This window comes from Rana temporaria, chromosome 11 (genome assembly GCF_905171775.1).
Source record: "Rana temporaria chromosome 11, aRanTem1.1, whole genome shotgun sequence".
In the NCBI taxonomy this organism is placed as follows: Eukaryota; Metazoa; Chordata; class Amphibia; order Anura; family Ranidae; genus Rana; species Rana temporaria.
In genome coordinates this window covers 17222019-17233722 of record NC_053499.1, presented here as the reverse complement: position 1 = coordinate 17233722, position 11704 = coordinate 17222019, and the positions used below count along the sequence as shown (strand labels likewise).

At 46.4% G+C, this 11704-nt stretch overlaps 1 protein-coding gene across 1 annotated transcript in view; it reads right to left on the bottom strand.

Moving 5' to 3' along the window:
• Positions 1–888: 888 nt before the first annotated feature.
• Positions 889–11704, bottom strand: part of COMMD9 (COMM domain containing 9) — a 13756-nt gene continuing 2940 nt past the window's right edge. Inside the window, exons 3-6 of the mRNA XM_040327803.1 lie at positions 11214–11353; positions 9295–9329; positions 5547–5650; positions 889–1251 (exon numbers count right to left, since the gene is read on the bottom strand). Of these exons, the coding sequence (XP_040183737.1) occupies positions 1111–1251; positions 5547–5650; positions 9295–9329; positions 11214–11353 (420 nt within the window). The 3' untranslated portion in view covers positions 889–1110. The remainder of the gene's footprint in view (positions 1252–5546; positions 5651–9294; positions 9330–11213; positions 11354–11704) is intronic.

Below are 11704 nucleotides of genomic sequence, written 5' to 3'. Positions count from 1 at the left end.
TGTTTAGAAAGTTTGGAGACCCCCTGGTATAGTGTATGGCCGGCATAAGTGAAAAGCTCTTATAAAGTCTGGAGAACAGAACGCTCAGCAGGTGGCTTGTCCTGTAATTCTTCGCTGCTCAGCAGACATTGGGGTAGATTCAGGTAAAGGCACGCACTGATACGGCGGCGCAGCGTATCGTCTTTACGCTACGCCGCCGTAAATTACAGGAGCAAGCGCTGTATTCACGAAGCACTTGCTCCGTAAGTTGCGGCGGCGTAGCGTAAAAGGGGCCGGCGTAAGCGCGCGTAATTCAAATGATCCGGTAGGGGGCGTGGATCATTTAAATTAGGCGCGCCGAACGTACTGCGCATGCGCCGTCCCTAAAATTTCCCGACGTGCATTGCGGTAAATGACGTCGCAAGGACGTCATTGGTTTCGACGTGAACGTAAATGGCGTCCAGCGCCATTCACGGACGACTTACGCAAAATTTTTCAAATCGCGACGCGGGAACGACGTCCATACTTAACATTGGCTGCGCCTCCTAATAGCAGGACGCCGGGCGCACGTACGTTTGTGAATTGGCGTATCTAAGAAAATTAGCATATTCTACGCCGACAACAACGGAAGCGCCCCTAGCGGGCCAAAGTTGCGCACAATTCTACGCCGCCGCAATCAAGTTACGTCGGTGGAGGAAGCCTATTTTTTCAGCGTAACTGCCTTTGTGAATCGGCGTAACGCCACGCGGGCGCGGAATTCAAATTACGGCGGCGTATCTGGAGATACGCCGCCGCAAAAGGTACCTGAATCTACCCCATTGACTGCAATAACTGACAGATAAATGGGGTCTCTAGAGTAAAAATCTGCAAATGATATACAATGCTGAAAAAAAACATAAACAGCAATCATTGAAGATATGAAATGTCAGACCCACGTTATATTAAATGTTACATTTACATAAAATGAATATGGAGTCTTCAGCTTGCATCTAAATAGAAGAAAAAATAATAATAATACAGTTTATGGAGGGTTTGGCAGAGGGGAACGTCCCAATAGATCTCCCGGTGACGGGTGTCCCCATAAAGAGTTCGGTATTCTTACACCCCCTCCTGTGCCATGCTTGGGAAGAATTATTTGCTAGCGACTGCAGACAGCTGATCTCTTATCCTGCCTAATCCGTCCAGCATGGTGTCCAGGGTTTCTTTGCTGAGTTCCATGGTCAGGGTGGAGGTCGCTGGGTCAAGCCCACACAGATCCGGGTCCTCTTGAATCTAATGAACAAACAGGGAGACATACATGATGTGGGAAAATTAGAGGTCAACCGCAATTTTGGTGTCGAAAGTGAAAATTCCCAGGGTGCATTTGGCCGAAAACCCAAATGACAATTTTTATATATATATATTAGTGCTGTCAAACGATTAAAATTTTTAATCGTGATTAATCGCATTAATGTCATAGTTAACTCACGATTAATCTATCTAATTTATGACGAATTTCCCCACAAATATCGCACAATTCTGCAAGTGATTATAATTTATGATCGCTGTTTTCTAGCTGATCTAAAACCATTTTTGACATAAAGGGACACTTTTGGACAATCTACAGTTTTTCAGGCAGAAAGAACAGTTTTTATTATATAAAAGTACATGTAGGGCACTGGGCAGACCACTAGGGACAAAGGGGGTGTGTATTTTTTCATACAGTACTGTAATCTATAAGATTACAGTATACTGTATGTAATGTGTTTGAATTTGGCGCCGTTCTCCGCTCCCGTGCGTCGTAACGTCGCAGGGAACGGAGCTTGGCGGCACACAGGCACTGTGAATCGAGCGAGGAGGACCCGCCGAGCGAGGAGGACCCACCCCGCTCGATCACACAGCGGGGTGGCATCGCTGGATCCAGGGACAAGGTGAGTAACTTGCCTGTGAATCCAGCGAGAAGGTAAGCCGCGCCGCTGCACACTCTGCACGTCCACCCCGAGGGCTCCTGCGTTAATCGCGCGATAAAAATATTGACGGCGTTAACATGGGTTTGCGTTAACGCCGTTAATATCGCGTTTAACGCACAGCCCTAATATATATATATATATATATATATACCGTATTTTCCGGCGTATAAGACGACTTTTTGCATCTAAAATCATGCCCCAAAAGTCGGGGGTCGTCTTATACGCCGGGTACCTGTCTGTCAGACGGCGGCCATCCATTATTCAATAGCCGCGCCTCCTTCTCAGACTGTTCCCTGATAGGCGGAACACTAATTTTCCCAGCAGACCCTCTGTTCATTGTTCCGCCTATCACGGATGCCTTCTCATCCTCGGACGAGAGGACATCCGTGATAGGCGGAACACTGAACAGAGGCTCTGCTGGGAAAATTAGTGTTCCGCCTATCACGGAACAGCCTGAGAAGGAGCTTTTGAATAATGGACGCCGGCAGCCTGAGAAACCCTGCAAACAGGAGAAGGTAGGAAGATCGTGGAGGCAGGCATCCTGGTACAGTGAGGCATGTATAATGGCACAGTGAGGCAGGCATAATGGCACAGTGAGGCAGGCATAATGGCACAGTGAGGCAGGCATAATGGCACAGTGAGGCAGGCATATTGGCACAGTGAGGGGTCGTCTTATACAGTGAGTATATCCCAAAACCAGCATTTTAGCTGGAAAATTAGGGGGTCGTCTTATACGCCGGAAAATAAGTATATAAAAAATTGTATGATATTCCACTTTTTAATTAATATCATGAATTTAAATGAATATGAATGTATTGTCAGCACCTTTAGCGCAAGAAAAGCTCAAGAACAATGAATCCCTTTTACCACTACCGGACCGCTGCATGCCGATATACGTTGGCCGCTTACAGGAGACGTCAATCGGGTCCTTCTGGTGGCTTGGTATGGAGACGAGTGAGGAGAAGATGCCCCCACCCGTCTCCATACCATTGCAGGGCGGAAGCGACGTCAAAACGTCACTAGCGCTCATATCTCTTAAAGGGACATTTTTTTTTTTTCATTATTGCATTTTAGTGTAAATATGAGATGTGAGGTCTTTTTGACCCCGGATCTCATATTCAAGAGCACCTGTCATGCTTTTTTTTTTATACAAGGGATTTTTTACATTCCTTGTCATATGCGTTACATGGATGAAAAGAGGTCAAAAGAGAAGTTTGGCATTTAAAAAAACAAACAATTATACTCACCAAGGTGGATGCAGCATTGATTTGATGCTGCATTTGTCTCCCACCAACTCAAACACCGCTTATCACTCAGTTCTCCCCCCCTTGGCTCTGAGCAGAGAGTCGTGACTGTCAGTCAGCGGCTCTCTGCTCTCCCCTCCAGAGCTTACTGGAGCACTGGGCTGTGGAGGGGGTATGAGGGGCTGGTTCAGGCTCTCGATGGATCACTGAGAGGCTAAGTCAGGTGCTCGTCCAGGCATCTTGGTGGATCCCGACCATATGGTCAGGATCTTTCCTGAGCCTGGACTGAGTGATGTCAGCCGACAGCGGGCTTTAGCCCACTGTTGCCTGAAAACGGGTCACAGGAGTGCAGAATGAACCGCACTCTTGTGATCCATAGGAGAAGTATGGCCAAAAAAGCTTTGCCTATAATTCTCCTTTAAATCTGCATTTCTATGCATGCAGTTTAAAGTGCAGGTCAGTCAAGTTCCTCCACCCCAAACTCGCTCATGCATGTCTTTATGGACCTTGCTTTGTGCACTGGTCCAAATCATTTGGTGGAGGGGGATTATGGTGTGGGGTTGTTTTTCAGGGGTTGGGTTTGGCCCTTAGTTCCAGTGATGGGAACTCTTAAAGCGGGAGTTCACCCGAAAAAAAAAAAATTAACATTAGATTGAGGCTCATTTTGTCTAGGGGAAACAGGTATTTTTTTTTTTAAATCAAAGCAGTACTTACCGTCTTAGAGAGCGATCCTCTCCGCCGCTTCCGGGTATGGTCTTCAGGACTGGGCGTTCCTATTTGATTCACAGGCTTCCGACGGTCGCATACATCGCGTCACGAGTAGCCGAAAGAAGCCGAACGTCGGTGCGGCTCTATACCGCGCCTGCGCACCGACGTTCGGCTACTTTAGGAAAATCGTGACGCGATAGATGCGACCGTCGGAAGCCTGTCAATCAAATAGGAACGCCCAGTCCCGCAGCCAATACCCGGAAGCGGCGGAGAAGATCGCTCTCTAAAACGGTAAGTACTGCTTCGATTTTAAAAAAAAACTACCCGATTCCCCTTCACAAAATGAGCCTCAATCTAATGTTAAAAATTAACATTTCCGGGTGAACCTCCACTTTAAGGCGTCAGCATACCAAGTCATTTTGGACAATTTCATGCTCCCAACTTTCTAGGAACAGTTTGGGGATGGACCCTTCCTGTTCCAACATGACTGCGCACCAGTGCACAAAACAAGGTCCATAAAGACATGGATGAGCGAGTTTGGGGTGGATGAATTCGACTGGCCTGCACAGGGTCCTGACCTCAACCCGATAGAACACTTTTGGGATGAATTGACTGCGAGCCAAGACTTCTTTTCCAGCATCAGTGCCTGACCTCACAAATGTGCCTCTGGAAGAACGGTCGCACATTCCCATAGACACACTCCTAAACCTTGTGGACGGCCTTCCCAGAAGAGTTGAAGCTGTTATAGCTGCAAAGGGCGGGGCCAACTCAATAATACAGACTTATAGCTGGATTCAGATAGAGTTAGGCCGGCGTATCAGTAGATACGCCGACCTAACTCAGAATCTGCGCCGACCTAAGTTTAAGTGAATTCTCAAACTGAGATACACTTAAACCTGCGCCGTCGTATATTAGGGTGCAATATTTAGGCTGGCCGCTAGGTGGCGCTTCCATTGGGCTCGGCGTAGAATATGTAAATCACTATTCACGAACGTACGCCTGGCCGTCGCAGTAAAGATACGCCGTTTACGTAACGCATTATCAGGCCTAAAGTTATTCCATCAAATAGCTGGACTAGTAATGTTAAGTATGGACGTCGTTCCCGTGTCAAAATTTGAAATGTTTTCGTCGTTTGCGTAAGTCGTCCGTGAATAGGGCTGGACGTAATTTCCGTCGAAACCAATACGTCCTTGCGGCGTACTTTGCCGCAATGCACACTGGGATATGTACACGGACGGCGCATGCGCCGTTCGTGAAAACGTCAATCACGTCATTAACATAAAACACGCCCCCTCAGCCTAATTTGAATTAGGCACGATTAGGCCGGCCGCATTTACGCTACACCGCCGTAACTTAGCAGGCAAGTACTTTGTGAATACAGTACTTGCCTAGCTAACTTACGGCGGTGTAGTGTAAATACGATACGCCGCCGCAAAGATGCGGCGGTCTATTTGAATCCAGCTATTAGACTGAAATGCCATTAAAATTAATGTGCGTGTAATGGCAGGCGTCCCAATACTTTTGGTGATATAGTGTATCTATCGTTTGCAATTAAACAATATTTGCTCATCCTGGCATTCAGTGTCGTCTCCTAGGTACCGATACAAAAGTCTCAGGTATTTACTTTGCTAATAAACACTTCACAGTGGCCCAGAGTGACACCTACCTTCATCTGTAGTAGGCACGTCGGTACAGCCATTCTAGTCACGGAATCCGATGAGGTCTTTATATCGACCCTCCAGTCCAGATCTACAAGGCGAGGCAGCGAGACTGCAGTCAGAAAGCAAAGGGTTAGTGCCGAGGACACAGTGTACCCCAATACCTAGAGTTTCACTATCCCCACTCCCATCTTCTCTTACACCCCCATATCTCCTATCCTTTTCTTACCCCCACTCCAATATTGTCCCTCCCTCCTCTTCTCTTACCCCCCCTCCATTTCTATATTGTCCATCTCCTTTCCTCTCTTACCCTCCCTTTTATCTCATCCTTTTCTTACCTCCACCCCATCCCCCCTCCTCATTCCAATATCTCCTCTTCTCTTAACCACTTAAGGACCCCTTCCCGCCGATATACGTCGGCAGAATGGCACGGCTGGGCACATCAACGTACCTGTACGTTGCCCTTTAAGCCCAGCCACCGGACTCGCGGACCCGATCGCCGCTGGAGTAAACACAGCTTCCCCGTTCTTCACTGTGGCTGCGTCATCGATCGTGTGATCCCTTTTATAGGGAAACACAATCAATGACGTCACAGCCACACCCCCCTACAGTTAGAAACAGAGATGAGATCACACTTAACCACAAGGGGGGCGCTGAAGGGGTTAACTCCCAAACTGCAATTGTCATTTTCACAGTAAACAATGCATTTTTAATGCATTTTTTTGCTGTGAAAATGACAATGGTCCCAAAAATGTGTCAAAATTGTCCGATGTGTCCGCCATAATGTCGCAGTCAAGAAAAAAAAAAATCGCTGATCGCCGCCATTAGTAGTAAAAAATAAATAAATAATAAAAATGCAATAAAACTATCCCCTATTTTGTAAACGCTATAAATTTTGTGCAAACCAATCGATAAACGCTTTTTGCGTTTTTTTTTTAACCAAAAATAGGTAGAAGAATACGTATCGGTCTAAACTGAGGAAAAAAACTTTTTTTTATATGTTTTTGGGGGATATTTATTATAGCAAAAAGTAAAAAATATTACATTTTTTTCAAAATTGTCGCTCTATTTTTGTTTATAGCGCAAAAGATAAAAACCGCAGAGGTGATCAAATACCACCAAAAGAAAGCTCTATTTGTGGGAAAAAAAAGGACGCCAATTTTGTTTGGGAGCCACGTCGCACGACTGCGCAATTGTCAGTTAAAGCGACGCAGTGCCGAATCGCAAAAACTGTGCGAGTCCTTTAGCTGCCTAAAGGTCCGGGTCTTAAGTGGTTAAACCCCCCCCCCCATTCTTGTATTGTCCAACTTCCTTCTCTCTCCCCCTATCCTTTTCTTAACCCCACCCCATCCTTAAATTGCCCCTCTCTCTCCACCCTCTTAATTCCCAACCTTATATTGTCCTTCTCCCCTCTTCTCTTCCCCCCATCCTCCCTTCTCATACCAATACTGACCCTCTCCACATTTCTCTTATCCCCCTATTTCCCAACCTTATATTGTCCTTCTCCCCTCTTCTCTTTCCAATATTGCCCCTCTCTCCCTTCTCTTAATCCCCCCCCCCATTCCTAAATTGTCCCTTCCCCATTTTCTCTTACCCCCCCACTATCTCTATCCCCCTCTTCTCCTCCTTTCCTCTCACTATAGACCCCTGGGTGGTAGAGGAGGACATAGAGAGACTGACCCCTGGTGGAAGATCATTGAACTGATCTCTTCTAGGGAAATGCCTTTGTTCATGTATAACTCACATATCCATTGTAACCGATTCTGACTGTAAAGCCGGCCATAGATGGATCAAATCTCAGCCGGTTCAGCAGGGACTGGCCGCCATTCAATCCATCTATAGGCAGGCTGGTTGTACTGAAATCGATCCATTGATCAACTTCAGTACAACAAGCTTGTCTGATTTTGTTTGCATGCAATCACTGCCAGCAGCTACAGCCCCCAGCGGTGATAATTGTGTTCTGCTGGCAGGGAAGGCTCCCAGCTGGCGGAACACAATAGCACAGGAGGAGGGATTCCCATAACTGTGTTGATGGGGGAATCGAGTGATTTTCTTTCTTTTCTACCATGGTGGAAGGAAATAAAATTGCATAATCTATAGGCTGCTGTACCTACCATGTAATAAGTGATCACTTGTAATATTGGGTGCCTATGATGTGCCCGTGCTTCTCCTCCCTTATCTTTTGGTGTTTAACCACTTAAGAACCGCCTCACGCCGATATACGTCGGCAGAGCGGCACGATTGGGTCACGGGGAGCGGTAGTGTAAACAAACCTCTCCCCGTGCTTCCTAGTGAGCCTGTAACTGATCGTCTGTTCCCTGTCATAGGGAACAGCGATCAGTGACGTCACACATCCAGCCACACCCCCCTACAGTAAGAAACACACATTAGGTCTCACTTAACCCCTTTAGCACCCCCTACAGGTTAACCCCTTCACTGCCAGTTCCATTTTCACAATAACCAGTGCACTTTTTATAGCACTGATCGCTGTAAAAATGACAATGGTCCCAAAAATTTGTCAAAAGTGTCCGCCATAATGTCGCAGTCACGATAAAAAACGCTGATCGCCGCCATTACTAGTAAAAAAAAAAAAATATTAATAAAAATGCCATAAAACTATCCCCTATTTTGTAGACACTATGGGCCAGATTCTCAAAAGAGATACGACGGCGTATCTCCAGATACGCCATCGTATCTCTGAGTCTGGGCGGTCATATCTATGCGCCTGATTCTTAGAATCAGTTACGCATAGATTTCTATTAGATCCGACCGGCGTCTCTTACGCCGTCGGATCGTAATTGCATATTTACACTGGCCGCTAGGGGCGTGTACGCTGATTTACGCGTCAAAATATGTAAATCAGCTAAATACGCGAATTCACGAACGTACGCCCGGCCGACGGAGTACAGATACGCCGTTTACGTTAGGCTTTTCCCGGCGTAAAGTTACCCCTGCTATATGGTGGCATAAGTGCGGCGTACCAATGTTAAGTATGGCCGTCGTTCCCGCGACGAAATTTGAAAATTTTACGTTGTTTGCGTAACTCGTCCGTGAATGGGGCTGGACGTAATTTACGTTCACGTCAAAACCAATACATTCTTGCGGCGTATTAGGAGCAATGCACACTGGGAGATTTCCACGGACGGCGCATGCGCCGTTCGGGAAAAACGTCAATCACGTCAGGTCACAGAACATTTACATAAAACACGCCCCCCTTCCAAATTTGAATTAGGCGGGCTTACGCCGGCCTATTTACGCTACACCGCCGCAACTTACGGAGCAAGTGCTTTGAGAATACAGCACTTGCCCGTCTAAGTTGCGGAGGCGTAACGTAAATAGGTTACGCCCGCACAAAGTTACGCCAAACTACGAGAATCTGGCCCTATAACTTTTGCGCAAACCGATCAATAAACGCTTAATGCGATTTTTTTTTTTTACCAAAAATATGTAGAAGAATACGTATCGGCCTAAACTGAGGAAATTTTTTTTTTTAATATATATTTTTGGGGGATATTTATTATGGCAAAAAGTAAAAAATATTGATTTTTTTTTTCAAAATTGTCGCTCTAGTTTTGTTTCTAGCGCAAAAAATAAAAACCGCAGAGGTGATCAAATACCACCAAAAGAAAGCTCTATTTGTGGGGAAAAAAAGGACGCCAATTTTGTTTGGGAGCCACGTCGCACGACCGCGCAATTGTCAGTTAAAGCGACGCAGTGCTGAATCGCAAAAAAGGAGACGGGACAATGTGCACTTACTGCTGCCGTTCTGAGCTTCGTTCCTCCATGCAGATCTGTAGATAGAAAACAGAAAATAACGTGTGAAACCTAAAAGTATAAACCCCAAATCTATTTTCCAGGATCTCCGGCATTGTTCCCGCCTTCAGTTTTCTTAAGAAATCATTTTTTGTTAACCCCCCCCCCCCCCCCCCGACAGAAACATCACTTCCTGTTGAAGGCTGACAACGCTAAGCCACTCTCTTGTAATTAGCAGACGTGTTGCCAGCCTGCCATGTACGCGCCTTCAGATACGACATCCCAACTACCAGTTCTGGCTAAAGTTACATATTTTTTAACGCCATGAAGCGTGTAATAAAACTAATCAGGGGCAGAGAGAACAGTGATGAGTTGCCAAGTTGCCTAAAGCTTCCCTCCAACCACTTTGCATATTATTTTATCTATACAGTGGAACCTCGGATTGCGAGTAACGCGGTTAACGAGCGTTTCGCAATACGATCACTGTATTTAAAAAAATCCTGACTCAGTTTGCGAGTGTTGTCTCACAAAATGAGCAGGATTCAAGCCAAAGCAGTGTGCAATACCGCGTTTGGCCTGAGGTGGGGGCGCCGTAGCAGAGCAGAGCAGAACGGCGCTGTTCGGAAATGCTCTGACCGCGTACACACGATCGCTCAAAACCGATGAAAACGGACTGAAGGACCGTTTCATAGGTTAACCGATGAAGCGGACTGATGGTCTGATGTGCCTACACACCATCGGTTAAAAAAACGATCTTGTCAGAACGCGGTGACGTAAAACACAACGACGTGCTGAAAATAAACGAAGTTCAGTGCTTCCAAGCATGTGCCGACTTGATTCTAAGCATGCGCGGCTTTTTGACCGATGCTTTTGCATACTAACGATCAGTTTTGACCTAACGGTTAGGAGTCCATCGGTTCACTTTTAAAGCAAGTTCTCTTTTTTTTGACCGAAGGATAACTGATCGATGGGGCCCACACACGATCGGTTTGGAGCGATGAAACGGTCCTTCAGTCCGTTTTCACCGGTTTTGACCGATCGTGTGTACGCAGCCTCAGAAATACTCAGTTCCCGAGCCTTTCCGAGCTCAGCCGAAAGTGTCTTTGGCCCTTTCCGGGTGTTTCCAAGGCTCTCCAGCGCCCCCCTACTTATAGCCACATGCGGTATTGCATGCCGTTGAAGTCAATGCGGAACACGTTATTTTCATTTCCATTGACTTCAATGGAAAAACCCACTTTGATATGCGAGTGCTTTGGATTACGAGCATTCTCCTGGAACGGATTATGCTCATAATCCGAGGTTCCACTGTACCGTGATTCTGTACTTGCCAAATATGCTGCAGAAATCTAACTCTGAGTCTGGCTGCATCCATTTTAACTGTGGGAAGCTGAAGCTACTGCCTGTTCACTTCCTGGATCTACACAGAGGCACACCTCCAGCTCTGCAGCTCTCATTGGCCCTCTTATGACTCCCCCCCGCCTTCCTGGCAAACTCTCATGAGAGTGAGAGAGAGCTGTGCATGATGTCATAAGCCATAAGACCAGACAAGAAACAGGAAGTGGGCTGTATAAGGGATTTACTGGCAGAAAAAAATGTTTTACTATCCAAAGTTAAAGCAACAACAACAAGGGCAGAATATTTAATAAATGGAAAGATGAAAACATTTACGAAGTTCCCCTTTAAGATCGCGAGGGGGGGGGGGTAGAATCGCGATCCCCATTCTATAACGATTAATCGTGCAGCTCTAGTGTATATGGACTCCTGTCTATGACAACTTTTGAAATGACATGAACGTTTATAAGAGTTTAGGCTTACATGTACCTGAAATGTAGGGAGGCGTCCACCTAATCCCGTCTATACAAAGTACATCAGAAACAACAAATACGGCCCGGCTATCACCCCGAGAAAGAAGCCACACTCACACATTGTCCAGGATAATTTTGGTCAGGAGGTTCTTCAGGTTCTGATGAAAGTCATCCGGGAATACGGACAGGATCTGCTCGGCGGCTGTCAGGCCCTTGTACACCACATGCTGCATGAGAGAGTGCAGAGCCTGCACAACCTATAATGGGAGAAATACCACAAGATGTAGAGACCTAAAAGACACACTAAAGAGGATGATAAAAATACACAAAGGACACCGGTGTGGGTGCTCAGTGTCTGTACATACGGGGGGGGGGATGGGAGCACCTGCCATGTTTCCCTTATTCCCAAAGATGTCAGAGATAAAAGAGTGCAGGGAGGCGTGTTCAATGCGTCTTACTGCAAATGGTTCCTTTGTTGCTTAAAGCGGAGTTCCACCTAAAAATGGACCTCCGCTTAACCCACTCCTGGCCCCCTTACATGCCACATTTGGCATGTAATTTTTTTGGGGGGGGAGTGGGGGCTTCAGGAGAAGGGGACTTCCTGTCCC